The 18,324-nt window shown below is 43.5% G+C and overlaps 1 protein-coding gene and 1 long non-coding RNA gene across 9 annotated transcripts in view; one reads left to right on the top strand and one right to left on the bottom strand.

Annotated features, from left to right (window-relative positions):
* The window catches only part of LOC142600977 (uncharacterized), a 523,379-nt gene that overhangs the window by 26,793 nt on the left and 478,262 nt on the right, over nt 1-18,324 (bottom strand). The gene's annotated exons all lie outside the window — the stretch shown is intronic.
* FYN (FYN proto-oncogene, Src family tyrosine kinase) overlaps nt 1-18,324 on the top strand; it is a 138,304-nt gene that overhangs the window by 108,009 nt on the left and 11,971 nt on the right. For 6 of the 8 annotated variants that reach the window (XM_075747919.1, XM_075747917.1, XM_075747914.1 and 3 more), the window contains 5 exons: nt 1,017-1,166; nt 4,439-4,603; nt 8,887-9,066; nt 11,195-11,271; nt 11,375-11,528. In XM_075747919.1, the coding sequence (XP_075604034.1) occupies nt 1,017-1,166; nt 4,439-4,603; nt 8,887-9,066; nt 11,195-11,271; nt 11,375-11,528 (726 nt within the window). Of the gene's footprint in view, nt 1-1,016; nt 1,167-4,438; nt 4,604-5,078; nt 5,235-8,886; nt 9,067-11,194; nt 11,272-11,374; nt 11,529-18,324 lie in introns of all 8 variants that reach the window. The other 2 variants (XM_075747920.1, XM_075747921.1) reach the window with 2 other exon arrangements.

Here is an 18,324-nt window from a genome sequence, read left to right as displayed (position 1 = left end):
GTGAACGTGCAGGTCCCCACATGGGTGGCCAAGCTCCCTTTACGGTCAGCGGGAAGCTGGGGTTCAGTTCAGCTGCCCACATCTACAGACACCTAGTGTTCAAACCTGCCATCGATATCTACAGTGCCACAACACTCACGGAAACTAGGCTGGGATTCAGCTGCTCTAAGCTCTAGCACCAGAAGCTTCTGTGTGGGCATCTAAATCAAGCCCATAGCCCACCTGTAGACAGCCACCGCTACACCTAAAACTAAATCCAGCCCCTCAACTGAGGTTCCTTTACCTGGCCACCAGCATCCAGAGCCATTTGAAGTGCCTGCAGGGCATCCACGTGGATTGGAGAAAAGTGACAGCCTGTGGGAAAACTGCCAAGCGGAATGTCCTGGGGCATCTCACATGGCACTTAACCCCTGGGTTTGGGCATCTGAATCCCACCAGTAAGCTCTAAAGCTCTAGTGTGGATTTGGAAAGTGGAACGTGCGGTTCTTGCAAATCTCCTGGTGCATGGTCTTGGTGTAGTACCACCTTCCAAAGACTGTGATGTACAAAGTATGCTAATATGGTCGTGTAATGTTTATAAAGAAGTTTGGGATCCATTTGGGTAACAACACTACACATATATAAAGTCATTATCTCCAGTGCTTCGTATGAAAATCTTGATATTTACCACCCACTGGCATTTATCTAAAGTATAGTATTTCCAGTGTAACCTGACACTTAGAATAGGAAAAGTCAATTTAACAACCCGAAGCAATAAATGTTAAAATGTGAGTTTTCATTTACACAGAAGTCCTGATTTCTTTCTAGAAAAGTGTGAAAGGGACATGGTGTGAACATCATAAGATTTCTGTGATACTTACTTCATTGTGTTAGAATCATTTGTTCTTTTTTCAAGGTATAGTAAACCTTTTTTTGGAAGTAATTTCTCTTTCGCTTTATAACAACTGACCAGCAAACCAAAATCTTTGTGTCTAAAAGCTACTTACAATTTTTTATCTCTCCTTTGCTTGGAACAGGTGCCTATTCCCTGTCTATTCGAGACTGGGATGATATGAAAGGAGATCATGTCAAACATTATAAGATTCGTAAACTTGACAATGGTGGATATTATATCACAACTCGGGCACAATTTGAAACTCTTCAGCAGCTGGTTCAGCATTATTCAGGTAATTTTTCAGATAATACATGGCACTCTGAAGTATTTTAAAACAAAAGTGTTTGCTGCTGAGTTGATGTATGTGTAAGACACCCTGAAGAGTCATTTGAGCTATGTCTCTTGCTTGTTGTAATGCATCTTCCATTATCCCTTTCCCATTACAGTTATAAATGGCTTTGAGTGCTGTTCACAGTGTACAGTGGCAGAGCTTTAAAACACTAGCACTCTACTGAGGTAAAGGTTTTGCCTGCTTCTCCCTCTTCTAAGCAAATGGAATTACTGAATTTGACTTGCACATCTCAAAGCATGAATTCCCTGTGCATAAGCGAGTGCTAATATGTACCGTTTTGCAGCCCACTATTGCTAATAAAGCAAATAGGGAATTGCATAGTGATATTCAGTCACCCAAAGGAATGACCAAAAGGTTTGCATATATTACCTGACACAAATTTTTCCACTGGATCTGTGTTCAATGTGCAAAGTATTAACATTTGAATTATATCTGTCTAATTTTAAAAATAAATATGGCAAGGTGGGTGATTCTTTATGCACACTGTTTGTGTCCACCCACCAAGCTCTTCTGTTTGTTTTGGGTTTGCTTTTTTTAAATTCCTGTGATTAAAATGTGGCAGTATTCAACCCAAAAGTGCATCCTGCTGTCACTGGCGATAGGAGTACAACAGATACAACTTTAAAGTCCCCCAAACCTCTGCACAGGACGACTGGTTCTTATGTAGAAGACTGCCGTGCTTCTCAACGTGGTCATTTTTAAAGCCAAAATTTGTATTTTGAATTATTTTGCTTTTTATTTTTTCCTTACTTTAGCTTTCATAATATTAACAGATGGCCCCAAATGCTCGCTGCTCAAAAACTTTTCATAATTTTTACTTGGGAAATCAACTTCTCTGTGGGGTGTTTTTTCTGTATTCTTTGTATTCTGTCTGCTGTATTCTTATGCTATTCATACTAGACATCTGGCTGTCTTCTCTGCCCAATTTCTGATGGGTGTATGCTGCCTGGCAGAATTTCTAGTTGTTTCTGGTGACTCTGCATTAAACTAAGCTAAATAATGTATAAAAACTCACATCTAAGGGAGATCATTTTCAACCCCACTATACCAGCTGGTATATGTCAACTTTTAGTTTTCTGTGGTCACATTATTTAGGTGATGTATTTTTCCATGCACAGATGCAGAAACAAATAGATCTGGAAACAGCCATTTCTGTGTAACACACAGGCATGATCAGTAGGATCCGGGTAGGGTAGCTCGGGAGGGCACGTTACAGACCACACTCCAGAGGTTTCACCCGCGGTGTCCCAGAGCCAGGAGGGCACTGGAGCCCTCGTTCCACGCCAGCCCTAGCTGACTCAAAACATGAAGGCTGCCTCTAACCGCCTGCTCTGCGCTCTGGATTGTGGGATGTAGCTTAGCACAATTTCTTCCGAGTGCCTAGATTTACTTCTAGGGAGAGCTCAAAGATGCCCAAATGACTCCATAAAGTTCAACATGGTTCCTGAAGAATGACTGCTGAGACCATAGGGCAGTGCCTTCACAGCAGGACAGGGATGCTCTACAGCCCACCTTTCAGCCTTCGTCCCATAGCTGTCCAGGCTGGAGGACTGCTCCTGTCCAGGCAGTTGGAAACGGGGCTACCCAGGTGTGCAGTTTGGTCTCGTGGAAGCAGTCCTGGGTCAGGAGCTGGAAGTACAAAGTGCACCTTTGTGCAGACACGGCACAGGTAGCCCTGCACTGTGCTCCCCTTGCACTGCCGAGTACCCTTACTACCCAGACTTCCCTCTTATCCCAGCCCCTTCTTACCTGGATAACAAAGTTAACTGCAGTGTCCGGACTTTCACAGATGAGATTTACAAATGGAAAATATTGAGATCCCCAGAGTGTCCTGACATCAGACTAAAGTCAGTCCAGGCCTGAAGCTGAAGCACCACTCACCCAATCCCTAACAGCCAGCCTGTCAAGCATAAGCTCTTGTGCGTGCAGTCTAGGCTTGACTGGAGCACCAGCATGCCAAGCTTTTTTTGTTTGTTTGTTTTTCAATTAAGGAAAACAAGGAGGTCTTAAAAACCTCCAGTTTCTTTCTGCAGCTGTCCAAACTGATAAGGAAGCTTTCCAGATACAATCCATATTTTGAGTAGTCTCTATCCTAATGTTCCTATTGGAATTATCTTGGAATAAGCCATGCCAACTGGTCAGCTAATCTTCCCTGTTTTGTGGTCTATGTTGTCTTGCTACAGGAGGCACAACAAGGTCCATGTCAGGGTGTCTGTAGGGACCTCCCCACCATCCCACAACTTTTGTGCTGAGGAGGTAGAGCTCGGTGTTGCAAGGAGCATCAGTGCTTGCCCACCTTGTGATGCCGAAAGAAACTGTACACTTGCCCACAAAGAAATCTTGCACAGGAGAATAAAGATTGTGCTTGAGGCTGAAATACAATTGCAGTTCCCCACCTTGTTCTGCTCTGCTGCACCTGTTTTAAGATACAAGTCGCTGTGCAAGCTTTATGTGCTTTATGCAGCATAGTATACTACAACATACTACTACAACAATATTTGTGTGTATATGTATATATCTTTTTATATATTGTTGTTTTACTCGTGCTAAAATATCTTGTGACTTTTGTCACAGTTAAGTGTTCTGTGAAGCTTTGCAAGAGATAAGTACAATGAATCTGTCCCAAACAATGTAGGACTGGCTGCATATGCTAATAAAGGTTTGCTCTAGAAAGAATGGCAGAAAGTCTTTTACAGGACACCAACAAAAACACCTATTCACAGAGTAGAATATAGAAAATATCTTTTCCCAGGATACTTAGAAAAAACTATCAAAAAAGTCCACCAAATTTTCATTGCTGTGATTTTCCAAAAAAAGTGAATCTTCTCAGTGTTTCTTTTGCTCAGTGCAGAAACAATCCAGTTTGTGACTCGTAGGTGATTTTTAAGAAGTTATACTGTACTATAGTATAGCAGTTACTCATGAAGTTATCTTAACGCAGAGTTGTGGGAGAAGGGAAATCCTGAGTCCACAAGAGAAACCCTTGGCGGTCACCTTCCATTTCAGGCTGTGGAAGCAGAGACAAATATTTCCTGTTCTGTCTCAAATGAATATGTTTCAGTGTTCAATTTCTAATCTTCCAGGATGCTTTGTGGTATGCAACTAACAGCTGTTGTGAGTAGCATTGTTTTTATGCTTACTGTTTTTTGTTTCATGTCACACTTTTTTTCTTTCCTCTCCTTTGCTGTTGGCTTCACTTCTGGCTCCATCAGAGAGAGCTGCAGGTCTTTGCTGCCGCTTAGTAGTCCCCTGTCATAAAGGAATGCCAAGGCTTACTGATCTGTCTGTCAAAACCAAAGATGTCTGGGAAATTCCACGAGAATCCCTACAGTTGATCAAGAGACTGGGAAATGGGCAGTTTGGGGAAGTATGGATGGGTATGGAGCAAAATAATTATTCTAAAATAGCTCTCTGTGTGGGGATTACAAGATGGAAGGTGGAAATGTAGGACACTGTGACCCACAAGAGAAAAAAAAAGAGCAAAGCTCCAACTGTTAGGGAAAATGTCTTTGGAATTATGTCTTTGACTTTGAAATTCTTTAATCTTCAACTTTCACTGTAATTGATGGCAAAAGAAAACTGAAATTCTGTGTTTCCTTGGAAGGTTTTGATTTTGACAAATTACCACTGTCTTAATAATAAATCAAGGTTCGCATAGTAATCTATTAATTATACCAAGGAGCCCTTTTCTGCAAGCTAACAAAAAAGTCCTTGCCTTCAGTATCCAAAAAATCAGTGTTTGCAAATGAACTTTAATGCAGCACTGACAGAAAAGTCACCTTCCATCTTTCTCAATGCATGCATAATTTCAGATTATAAGTGTGTTTTTTTTATTAATTTCCTCTTCTATAGAGAAAGCTGATGGTTTGTGTTTTAACTTAACTGTGATTGCTACGAATAATACCCCACAAACTGTTGGATTGGCTAAAGATGCATGGGAAGTTGCACGTGATTCATTGTTTCTGGAACAGAAGCTTGGTCAGGGGTGTTTCGCTGAAGTGTGGCGTGGTAAGGCAGAGAATATATTTTGCTTTGGATGCATCTTTTAAGGCCCTCTTGGCAGAAGTAAACATTTCAAGTAGAGATCTTAAAGCTAAAAGAACAGAATAGTATGAAATGTTAGTCTGTATCACCTAAACCAGTCAGACCTAAAGACAGTAACCCATAGGGAAACTTCCTTTCACTTGCACACACTGGTATGAGAGGTTAGGGCATTCAACTTCATTAATTGCGTTGGGTTTATTTGGGTGACTGCACAATTGCTAGGTATTAAAATAGGAATGATGCTAAACTTGTAAGGCAGAATGGCTAACCAGAAATTAATCTGGTAAGTAGACATTTTTTTTTCCTCATATGTTTTAGCACTGATGGGATCAGACCCTGAAAATTCTTCCGTCTGCTCTCCCTGTTTAAAAATAATGGCAAGTATCAGCAAGCTGATATTGTCAAGCTAGCTTTCCCATGCATCCACTTCTTAAAGTCTGTTTTGAAATTTGTATCTGCAGCAGAACCCCGTAACTCAATATAGAGACCAGGGACAATAGAGGCAAGACTTGCCCAGCCCAGCCAAACCCACACTTTGAAGTGCAGAAATACTGACATTTTCCAAATCCACTGACATTGTTTTCTACACACTTGCCAGCTTTACTTACCGCCCTTCCCCGGCTCCATGGGCCTCATTCTTCTAACTTCTATAAAACAATAGCAATTTAAAATATACATAAATCTTAGTATGGCCATAGCATTGAAACACAATATAGTGGCCATTTAATGAGAAGTGGGCTCAATTTTTGTGCCAAATTGAATTCTGTGTAGCCTCTTTAAAATGACCAATTCAAACAAAGAATCACTATTTGTTGTTCCTTCAGAAAAATTTGGTGGAGCAGTTTGGCTGCTCTTTTTGCTGCAGTGCCACAAAAGTATGTACGACCAAAATAACCAGTGAGCTCTCCTGGATTCTTGCAGCTGTTTTCCATTGCAAGACTACAGCAAGGAGCATGGCAGCAAGTCTGTGAAATTTCTAGAATTTATAGACTAGAAATATATAAATTTCTAGAATTTCACAGAATTATGGTTGATCTGTTGCAAAGAAAGCTACCTGTGTTTTCTGTTAGCATCCCCAGATAACTGCAGTTTCACCTTCTTGTTCTGCATCTTGAGTGCATGGGAGAGTTTCAGGTTGATGGTACTACTTAGTCAGCTTTGTGTGCTGTAGATCTTAAACTGATATACAATAAGTTAAAGGAGCAAATGCAATTTAAAAAGAAAAAAAAAAATCAGCTATGAGAAATAAAGTGCCAACTACCAGTACCAAATGTCTGTCAGAAATGCACAAATTATTATTACAATTATGACATTATGTTTCTTAAATTAATGTATAGTAATAATGTTAACAGCCCTGAAGCATTACCAAATTGGAATAGATTAACACAGTAAAAATTAATAAAAAATGCATTAAGTAGTAACAAACTACATATGGGAGGAATTCAGAGGGAAGTCTATGCTAATTTTCTATTAGAGAGAAACACACCAAACCACAACAAGAAAATTTAACAATTTAAACTGAAATCTGGGCTGAGAGGATAAGTTAACATTTTTGTTTGATTTTCCTTTTTTAACTGGAGAAATCGCAGAAGTATTTAAAAAATAGAACTGCTGAAAACACTTCATGGTAATAGAACGAGTCCTGAGATTTTTATTAGGGCAGTGCAAACAGATGATACACAGTTAATCCTGCTAACACACCAGGTAAAATCCTAGTTTATTAATGCCAGTGACAGAAACCCTGGCACCTGTGAAACGAGGTTTTCATTCCTGGTTGATGCAATTTGCGGTACCTCTGCAAAGTGGCTGTGACTGATGGCACTCTCCGGTCTGGAGCCTTGGTAGCTCCAGAGAAAACACTCTCCTTTTCACCCATCAGACAAGATTTTGGCCACCTTGCTTGAGATTAGGAGGCAAAACCACATCCTTCCCAGTTTATGCGGGAAGCAAAAGTCCTGCTTCAGCTCTGATTTGAAGGACTGAGTGAAACTAAGACATCAAGAGTCCTCCTCAAGCATGCTGGGGTAGTGGTGGTAGTAACTCAAGACATCATTAGTCCACTACTGGTAGAGGTGACAGCACCTGGCGCTGAGCTGGCAGAAGAAAATCAAGGCATAATGAAAACCAAACTTGCACTGCACACTTTTGGCTAATGTGTGCCCCAAGGCCCACTCCAACAGCATCGTGTGTTGCTGCGGGGATTGCCCTGTGCATGAGGGACAACACGGGCAGTGGCTGCCCCACCGCTCCTGCCCTGTCCTTGGCTAGGCCAGGTGGCACCTGGGACCTGACCACATCCACAAGAAACAATCCAGCTCATTTTATGCTCTGGCAGGTTGCAAAAGCTCATGATGAAGTTATTTTGGCTTAACTAGTTCCCATGCAGCAGCTGAGCCCTGGTAACTGTTAACGTGCTTTTAACAAAGACAAACCGGGCTTATTTTACACGTTACCTTTTTTGATGAGATCTTAGTTTATAGAAACTAGATCTGAATCTGAGTCTTCATGTGCTTTGTAGGCCTTCTGCTATCCTCACGCTTAAGTGCAGAGGAGTAATTTTTAGCCAGTGTGATTAAATCCTGAAGCCATTTAGTATTATTCTGCCTTGTCACACAGCAGCTCCCTAGCAACAGATCACAGGTCCCTTTCAAAGCCATTTCAGCCCTGGCTCTGGAGCAGGGTTCTGGCAAAGTCTGGGCAAGGGACAACCAGAAGGGACTCAGAAAGTGATATTTCTACCCATTTTAATTTTCCTTCCTTTCCCTTTCCCAGTCCCTCATTCCCCAAAAAAAAACCGTTAACATAAGTAGATGTTTGGGGTTTTTTTCCTTTCCAGTTCTCCTTCTTCTCCGTGCAAGAAGGGATGCCCTGAGTCAGCCTTCCCCAGCTCTCTCCAGGTCCTTGTGCAAGCTTTCAGGTGTTACAGAAGGCTTGGTAGATGATGGCTGAAAAATGATGCAACTTGTGCATTTCAGTGCTGACCACAAGTAAAGAACAAAGCGAAGTGGACAGGAACCACGTTTTCAATCAGCAGCTGCTGGGCTTCTGAGGATGAGTTGGGGAAGGAAAAAGACACATTTGGGTTTGGAAACACATCCGTGTTTCTAAAATGAAATCGATTCAGAATTTGTATCTTGGGAATTTTTCTTAGTATATTTTTTTTCCTCTGACTCAGAACAAAACCAAAATGTTAAAATGTCTTGCAAATGGAAAATTCTGGGTTTAACCAGTTTTGTTATCCACATCTGTGTCTAGAGCTGTGTTGTTGTCTGTAGCAATTACTTGTTAGCAAGGGAATACATGAAGATGGGTTTCAGCAGTCCCACATCTCTTACTCAGAGAAGGTTTCCGTGGACATCAGTGGAAGCATTGTCTGAGTAGGACAATGGTGATTGTGGCCCAGTGCCAATGGGAGTATTATTTTTTCAGTATAATAGAAAAAGACTAAACTGTGAGGGAGGTGTGGGAGGAATATAATGGTAAGGCAACATGGGAAACCTCATGTTAAAAAAAAAAAATTATATTAAGTGTCCTTGCTATTTTATTCCCTGGTTACATTGGGCATCAGGCAGACAAAGGAGCAGAAGATGTTTAATCTGAGTATCTGTGCTTGTAGGTACGTGGAACGGAAATACTAAAGTGGCTATCAAGACCCTGAAGCCTGGCACTATGTCTCCAGAATCCTTCTTAGAGGAAGCCCAAATCATGAAGAAGCTAAAACATGACAAATTGGTCCAACTTTATGCTGTGGTATCTGAAGAACCTATCTATATTGTCACGGAGTACATGAGCAAAGGTGAAGGCAGAGCTGCTGCCCTTGATAACGATATTTTTTCTTTGTTGATCAAAGAATCATAGAATAGTGTAGGTTGGAAAAGATCTTTAAGGTCATCAAGTCCAACCGTTAACCTAGCACTGCCAAGCCCACCACTAAACCATGTCCCTAAGCACAACATCTACACATCTTTTAATACCTCCAGGGATGGTGACTCCACCACTTCCCTGGGCAGCCTAGTCCAATGCTTGACAAACCTTTCGGTGAAGAAATTGTTCCTAATATCTAATCTAAACCTCCCCTGGCGCAATTTGAGGCCATTTCCTCTTGTCCTATCACTTGTTACTTGGGAGAAGAGACCAACACCCACCTGGCTACAACCTCCTTTCAGGTAGTTGTAGAGAGCGATCAGATGTCCCCTCAGGCTCCTCTTCTCCAGGCTAGGAGACTGCTCCTTGGTGATAGAGAGAGAGGTGCACTGTGATGCATGAACAGCGTGTGAGGAAGGAGAGAGGGAACAGGAAACTAAATTCACCTCTGGCTTCAGAAGAATTATAAATTTAGCTCTGAACTGGGTCCAAAACCTAAACTTCCCTTAGAAGTGGAGATTTGCATTTTCTAGGTTTGAATGATACTACATGCTGCTTCCCAAGATCCTAGCTTTTCCTGGCATCAGAGAGTTCATATGGCATCTTCTTTCAGTGTTCACTTGTTGACCTAAGATTTTTTTTCTTCTTTTATCTGAGTTCTGTCACATGCACCTCGATCTCAGATCACAGCTTAATTTTCAGTCTGCCTCATTTATTATTTTAATGTGTGATTTGCACATATGATTCTTTCCCTCCTCTTTCCCCTTCCCTTTCCCCTTTTCCCTTCTCTTTTTCTTTAAGCTACTTAACTGATAATGATGTAGCAAAATGAGAAAAGGAAAACTTTTCACTCCATCAGGTCTCCAGCAGGGGTGCTGAGAGCAGAGCAAAAAATCTGTTTGTTTTGGAAAAGCAAATGAACCAAATAGGAAACATAAGTTCTCACAGGGAAGTTTCATTGTACGTTGGAGGATACACTCTGAAATTTTAAGTGCATTTTTTCAGTCTATTTGGAGTTGATTTTTATTTTCCTGGCAGGTGCCTGCCTACCTCCCTCATCAGAGGCATCCAAGCCCTGACTAACTCACACTTTAATCATATGTCTCAGTGACAAGCATGTGCTTTTTCTCCTTTAAAAAAAAGACTTCTCAAAATCCTTCTGAAGTACGTGGTTTATTTTGGCTTACTTTACTAGTTTTTACTGTAACATTTTACATCTTTGGATCTGAGCTTGAGGCTGACAATTTATCAAGGGAGAAACACCTAATCATCTGTCTTTTCCCCTTATTTATTAAACCAATTCACTGACCTTATTTAAAGGAGACTGCCACTCTTCTCTGTTTGAATGCAAGATTGGGAAGGGAGCTGTAGCATCCTAGGCTTTTTTAAAAAGCTACAGGGAACCTCCCTTCTTTCCCTTGCACGGGGGAGCTATGTCCTTATTGCTTTTGCTAAAATTGCTTTCATGTGATCTCTGCTTTGTCTTCTCTAGTTTTGCATAGTGGTCTTCTAAAATTAATGGTTCATGCTACATTTAGTTATGGGTTACCTAGAGAAGAAGCACTACTAATTTCTAAAGAAAATTAGCCTTTGTTAATGCTAGCCCCTTTGGGCTTACCAGGCTCCAGGCTGACCTCTCTTTTGGACCAGGTTGAGCTGGGATCTGACTTTTTCCATAGCTTGTGTGGCTTGGAACCGAGCTGATGCTTTGCTGCTAGCTGAGGCCTTTAGAGAGCAGCAGGTATGTAGTTTCAAAGAGCACTGGAAAAGTTAAGAAAGATCAGTTTTCTCAGTAACGGTCAGGAAAATTAAGAACAATGTTGTTTCTTTTCCCTGCAGCTCTCTTTGGACTAGTGACATATTCTTCTGTAAGCCAACCTTAAAGCAGAGTGAAACAAGTATAATAGGAGAATTCTAAGATATTCTGGGGTTTTTGAAACTGTCCACTCGAACTCGAAACATTGCTGTCTTTAATATTGCACATATTGCTGCACCTCCGTCCTGATGAATAGCCATTGTTTCCCTAACATCTCTCTGTTGTGTCAACTTTGCATTTGCAGGGAGTTTGCTAGATTTCTTAAAAGATGGAGAAGGAAGAGCTTTGAAGTTACCGAATTTGGTGGACATGGCAGCCCAGGTCTGTCTTCAGAGTATTGAGCACTTAGGTATATATGTTTTATAGCCCATGTATGTGCGACTTCATTTTAAAATGCACTGGTTGTGCTTCGTGCTTCTCGCAGGTGGCTGCAGGAATGGCGTACATCGAGCGAATGAATTACATACACAGAGATCTGCGGTCTGCGAACATTCTGGTGGGGAATGGCCTAATATGCAAGATTGCCGACTTTGGATTGGCAAGACTGATTGAAGACAATGAATATACAGCCAGACAAGGTAGATACGGCAGCAGGCGTGGCACTGAGCGTCATTCTTGTGACAGGGGAAGAGTGGAACATGGCTTTCAAAAGCTCTCATATGCTTTGGAGTTGCTTTCAGTAAATCCTGAACTCATGTGACCTACTGGCCCAGAACTTCACTGCTGATTGCATGTCCTAAAGAGAAGTCTTAGTTAGTTGTCTTCCCTTTAAAAACTGACAACAATGAAACAAAGATGATGAGTGGGAGCACAGGCGGGTGAAGGGACAGCAAAGACAGGATCCTCATGGTGCCATAACAAAGAGTATACTTTACTTACCAGCCTTGAAAGCCCGAATGGGGTAAGCTATTTCTTTCGTAGTGTGCCTTCTGGTATTTACTAACCACCATCAGCACTGCTGCGCTATTCTTATTTTATTTCAAACGGGTGGAAGAATTGTGTCTCTATGCAATGGATCTGTCTCTCTGAGAACTATTAAGTTCTTTGGGAACTTAAAAAGTTACTTTAACAGGAAAGCCGTTTTACAGTGCCACACAGAGCGCTGGGCACCGCAGACCATTGATAGACTATAAAAATGTATCAAAGAGTATTGTAGCTTTTTTTAAAAAGCATGTGTGTGTTCAGACTGAGCCATGACACAGGCTCTTTTGTAGTTAGTCATTCTTTACAAGTCATGCTTAGTTGTCAGATGTTGGTCCAAGTTTGCAGAGCTACAGTTCTGTTCTCTTTCTGTTGGCAGTGCATTGGTAGTGCTTGCTCAATATCTGTCGGTAAATACCACTCCATCCATTTCAGTGCCAAAGCCAAGGAGTGTCCCGTTAAACCCTGTTGCGTATCATCAAAAAGCACTGGTCGGTTAAGTACTTCATAACCTGCATTTACCCCTTCCCATTGTGAGTTTTTTCTCTTGACCAGAAGTTCATGTTTCAGCATGGATTTTGCCATTAATTCTTGGGAAAGAGCTAACCTCCTTCTGTAATTTTGAAGCGTTGACAGAAGGAGCCAGAGAGTTTCCAGCATGCCTTGTCTTGGCCTGGGAGCAGCAGCTCTCATGCCGTTCACACCTCTCTGAACTGCTGTCAGCGGTACCTAGTCACAGGAATGTGGACCACAGGCTGCATCCACCCTAAAAGTTGCCTTCTTCACATTTGGACAGCGAGGCCTGGTTATTTGGGGCAGGGAGGGGGTGGCCTTGAAGAACCCGTGGTGGTACTAATGCAGAGAGTTAACCACTATTGATTTCAGCCTGAGGGTAGGAATTGCTCCTTGCTAGAAAAAATAGCCTCATGTCATTCTCTCCAGAGTAACAAGAGTGTCTGCAGGCTGTGGTAGGCAGAAAGCTGCCTTCTTGCCCTTCCCCTGTGTAAAATGAGAAGAGTTTTCCTTGAACAAGGCAGCCAGATCCAGTCTGCAAAATGGCTTTGAAACAGTGTCTTATATTATCTCCATTTCTGTCTGTTTTACCGCCAGGTCTTTTGTTCTCTTTGGAACCCACCCAATGTATATTTTGACATGACTAATTATTTGGTTTAATAGACAAGTATATGACCTACTTCTGGCCACATCTCTTCAGGCTCCTGATCCCTAGGAAATCCTTTGATGACCTGTTTGCTTTCTGGTTTAAATCTCTCAGAATAGTTTTGCCCTCTTCATGTGTTAGAAAGCCATGAAAACCTGACTGACCGATATTGAGGAGAAGCTTATATTTTTTTAAGACAATAAAAGTCATTGGACTTTGGGTGGGAAAAATTTGAGCTGAGAAAAGCGTAACACCATGACTGGCAGGGAGAGGGAGCGTAGCCATGGGTATCATCTCCTGCCCTTCCTCCACAGCAGAAATCACTTGTATTGTGGGAAAAGCAGCTGGGAAGGGAGAAGTAGTTTGGCTTTTAACCTGCATCACTGATGATCTGGAGATCTGAATCATGTTTGCTTGGCTTCATCTCATGGTGCAAGTATGGAGAAGTCACCCATCCTTTCTATACTTCAGGGCAATGGACAATACTTCCTTCCCCTGACCTCAGGGTCAGGCTTAAGTCCTTCAGAGATACAGAATTCCTTAACAGAGAGACACAAAGAGCTGTAATCACACGCATCCTGTAGAAAGGTTTTCCTACTTTCACGCATGTTTTTTTGGCCCTTTCTTAAGCAGTAGCTTCTTCTAGGAAGGGGCGCATTTTTGACTAAGCAGCACCCTCTCCATTTACATTTCATTGCAAGTAACCTGACTTCCAAGCCACTTGGGCAGCCAGAATGAGCCTAGGACCTTCAATTTATTGAGGGAGAAGCATGGTTTCTAATGTGCCACTGGAGTTTTTCTTTAAGTGGGATTCAGTCCTGGTTTGTTTAGTTAAACTTCAGTTTGAGCATTGCTTGGTGGAGACCACAGTATCAGAAGGAAATGGTTGCCTCTGCTTGTTTCCCATGACCTATTACTTCAGCCTCCAAGGGGATGCATCTGGGGACTGCTCTGTTTATCTAGCTGACTACTGCTTCAGTGGGAATTTTGACACAGAAGGAGAGCCTGGCCAGCAGAGGGGAGGGGGACGGGGAGAGCTCCAGACTGGCAGCTCCTGTGGGAGAAAGGAAATGTTTTTCCCTTACAAAATCTGAAGTTTCTGGTCACTCTTGCCTCAGCAGTCGTCCTTCTCTTGGCTTAAGTGTGTTAGTACAGAGCTCGTTGTCGGTGTGGGGAAGAGATGGTTTTCTCCAGCCTTGCATGATCTCCTTTTCCCTTCCCCCACTGTCACTTTGTCTCCAATTAAATATTTTGAAAGGAAACAGATGGGGATGCTTTGAGCCCCAGCGGGCTAGAGTGCAGCATTCCTGAACCTGTATGGGTATTACTCAGCCTGGTGGTAACGTTTTACTGACCAGCTTATTTTCTTTTTGGTTTGAACAAAGGAGGTCTGACTGCTCCTGATTTATGAGAGGTAAATAAAAAGCAGTTCGTTGTCTGCACTGCCTTTTCTCAGCAATCGTCAGGAAGGAAAGAGATGGTCATGCCACTAGTGATTTAAAGTGTGTGACTAGCAGCTATACACTGCCATTAAATAATACAAAAAAAGTTCTTGGCTTGTAATGAGCATTTGGCTTCTCTTGCTTTTAGAGGAAGTGAGTAATCAACGGGGAAAAACATGCCTGTTAAAGTGACGCCCATTTTAAAGGCTACACTGGTGGACTGTGTTGCAGCCTGCACCATTGGGGCTTGCTCCTTTTGGCTGTTGCTGTTGCAACATCTTCCCCACGCACACAGTGTCAGGCACTCAGTCTTGTTTCCTTTCATCGGTGATGATGGTTGTGTCAGTCCTGTAAGGCGAGACTGAGAACTCCTGGTGTCCTACAGGACAGAGAGAAACTTCCCATCAGCTCCAACACAGGATTTCCCGTGCAGTTCTGCTACCTTTACACTGATCTGGTTCGCAGCTACGCGGAGTTTTGGCCAAGCACATGGCATTTTTGTGGAGAGTGCCGAGTGCTCCACAGAGTTGCTGGGTAAGAGTTGTTACTATTCTAAGCAGAAGCAGCTGATACAAATTTAAAATTGCCTTAATAAAAAAAAAAAGAGCAGAGTTATTTTCCAGGCCATGTTTCTACTGCATACACTGGCAGCACTTGCAGCAGTGCTGCTCCAAGCACACATGAAAAAATAAGGATCTTTCTGATGCCTTCCAGACAAGTCAGAGCTATTTTGGGAGCTCTAGTATGTGTTTGTAAACTCTCAGATCATTTTTGCCTCCTTAGCACTTAGAAATATCTCCTTCCTGACCTGCTGAAAAACAAGCGATGCTTCTTATTTTGATTTCCTAGAAATGAGCAGGGATTTTTTCCACCTTCCAGGCTCTCTGCAGTCATTTGGTAGAGACTTGGCTGTCAGCTCATCAGCTAATCAGATCTCTCTTGTTCATGACTGACCATACTGTGGCCTGTGATGTCCAGGGCTTGTTCTTGCTCTTCACCTGCCATTCCCCGGGCCAGCCGTGGAGCGTGCAGGAGGAAGGACTTATGCTTCTCAACAGTCAGCCCCCCCCCAGGTCCCAGAGGGGATCGCTGATGTGATCCTACAGAGATGCCATCTGCTCTGCGAGAAGGAGCACGGCCGGGTCAAGAGGAAGGGCGAGGGGAAGGGGGGCGTGCAGGCAGAGGGCGAGGGGGGTGTTTACATCCGCAGTTCTGCCCCTTGTCCCCCGCTTCCCGGGGAGGGGTCAGCCTACGGAGCCTGCTTCTGATCGCTGATTTTTTGCCAGCCTTGTAATTTCGTGTTCGTTCTCACAGCACAAAAAATGTAATTGCGCAGTCCCTCCCACACGGCACTCATCATCGCCTACTAGGGCTGACTCGTTTCCTGTTACATGCTTGCTTCAGCACTTCGTTTTTACCTTTTGCAGCTTTCCTCTTCCAGCCTCAGGAGCAATTTGGCACTGCACTATGTTCTCTTGTTGCTAACCCAAGAGTTCCCCTGGTTTTTGGGTCTTAGAATTGGGGTGCTGTATTTGGTTTGGTTTTAAGGTACAAGAGGTAGCAGCAGCTTTGTAGCATTTCCGGAAACAGGATCATTATCAAGCTGACAGTGGCTCTGGGGCATGAATTTCAGAGGTTTCTGCTTCGTCGAGATTTAGATCTCAAAAAAACAAAGCTCTGAGGGATTTTCGCTCGCCTCAGAAGAAATCGTGCTGAGAGTTGTATGTCAAGGTCACTCAATTATCCCAGCCCCCTCCGCTCCTTCTCATCACGCGACCTGCTTATAGCTGAGGCAGAATTAAAGCAGGGCCACGGATTGATTTTTCCCAAGGAAATCCTCCTGGGAGATAACCTGTGTGAATGCCTGGGCAGAGCTGGGCAGAGGTCCCAAGAACAGGGCTGAGCCTCACAAAAATCCTCAGAGGTAGGAGGCAGAGGCAGGGCCGGCTGCCCTAACAGTAAATTGTCTGAGCAGCTTTGGCTTGATGTGGTTGTGAGCAGTGCAGAAACCCAAAAAAGGCTTTCTCCAGGCTGAAATGTGTCAAAAAAGGGACAGAGATAGAAGATGCAGATTAGTACCTCGCTTTGGGGCAAAGACAGGTTATCCTGACCTAATGAATATGGTGTGCGGTTGGTTTGTACGCATGGAGCTACTGACCTGCTAGTTTGTAATAAAAACAGTTCCAGAAAAAAAAAAAAAAAAGAGAATTTCCCCTCTGATGTAAAATCTGCCTTCAAAGTAGGAGATAGGCTACATTGTCAGCTGGGGTAGTTTGGCTTATCAGATTTATTAACATGCTTGTCAGTAATATGCATTTTATCTGATGATCTGATGCTGTAATTTGTTTGCAGCACAAAGTCAGCTTGTTTAATAAGCTGCTGAGGCCTGGGCAGAAGCGGGGGGGGGGGGGGGGTTTAATCGGTGTGCTGGGAAGAGAGTAAGTGCAGAGACTGTGTGTCAGTCAGGAGCCGCGCACAGCGTCTGGCCTGTGCGAACACTTCATATAGCGGTAGCAATCGGGAGGCTTTGTAGCAGTGCTCAGCACGTTTGGGTGTTTTTGTGTTTTCACACATCATTTTTTCACAATCATTTTTTGTGTCTCCCGTGCCAGACATTAGATGGAAGGCAGCACCTTGGGGGATCCCTGTCAGACACACACACGCACGCACGCACACACGCACACCCATTCACACAAGCTGTGTGTGATCTCTTTGTGTTACAGCAGTGCATGCGATGACCTGCAGCTGTGCAGGTGGCCAGCCTGGTACGTCCTCACTGGTCTCTGCTCTCCCCTTACTGGTGGCTCTGCCAGGTTGTGGGCTCTCTTGGACCATCTAACCTTCAGCATGCGTTGCAGGGCCAGAAAACCATGAGGCAGGGCTCTGGTAGTGACCTCTGCCAACCTTGCCTTTCCCTCTTCCCCATTTATCATTTCAAACCGAAGTTCAGGAAATACTGCAAAAAATGCAGAACATGTGATTTTTGTATTAACTGTTTTAGCCAGCAAATCATCCACAGCAGGGGCAACATAGAAACGCAATGAGTAGCTATCCTGTCATTGGAAAATCCCCAGCACAGACCGTTTGTCTTCTCCAGCAGTGCACATCACAGTCCAGTGGGGTTTGTACTGCTCTAGGTCTCAGGAAAAGGGATGTGCTGGAATTGTCCCCCCTTCTCACCTACTTACTTTGTTTCTCATCTGCCCATGGTCCCTCGACACACCACACACTCACTTCCCAGTGCCACACCAGCAGTAGATGAGGAAGGCAAAAATACCGTGGGAGTTGGCCACAAAGGAATCAGAAGAGATTTCTTTCCTCCAAAGATGAGTTGTAGGTGGTTGCTACCTTTGGATCTGAGTATGAAGCACAAGGAAATTAGTCCAGGTTTGGCTCAGCTTCTCAGAAAAACACAGCTGATTGAAGAGAAAAAATAATATGTTGAATAAAATGTGTGCAACACATGAACAAGCAAACCCTCATGCTTGGCTGTCTCACGCATCACCAGCCAACGTCCAAGCCTTCAGGCTGCTGGCCAGCCTGGAGCTGTTTGTTCAGCTGGCACGGTGTGTGTGTGTACCATCTCAGCGGCACGTATGAGAGAGCAGAGGGACGTTAGCCCTCATATCCATGGCATGCCTGCAGAAGTCCATCTAAAGCCACGCACCGTAGGCCTAGGGAACCTGACCACCGGATATACACAGCTTGCAGTTTTTCCAGGGATCAGCAAGGGGTGTGTAGCCCCAGGATCTGCTGGTGGCTGGGGGAGCCCGTTGCCAACCCTACGTGGCTGCTGGTGCTGCTGAAGCCGGCCCAGCTTCCAGAACAGAGGCTCAAGTGATGGCAGGCTGC

Source organism: Balearica regulorum, chromosome 3 (assembly GCF_011004875.1).
Source record: "Balearica regulorum gibbericeps isolate bBalReg1 chromosome 3, bBalReg1.pri, whole genome shotgun sequence".
NCBI lineage: Eukaryota > Metazoa > Chordata > Aves > Gruiformes > Gruidae > Balearica > Balearica regulorum.
This window is presented reverse-complemented; position numbering and strand designations above follow the sequence as displayed.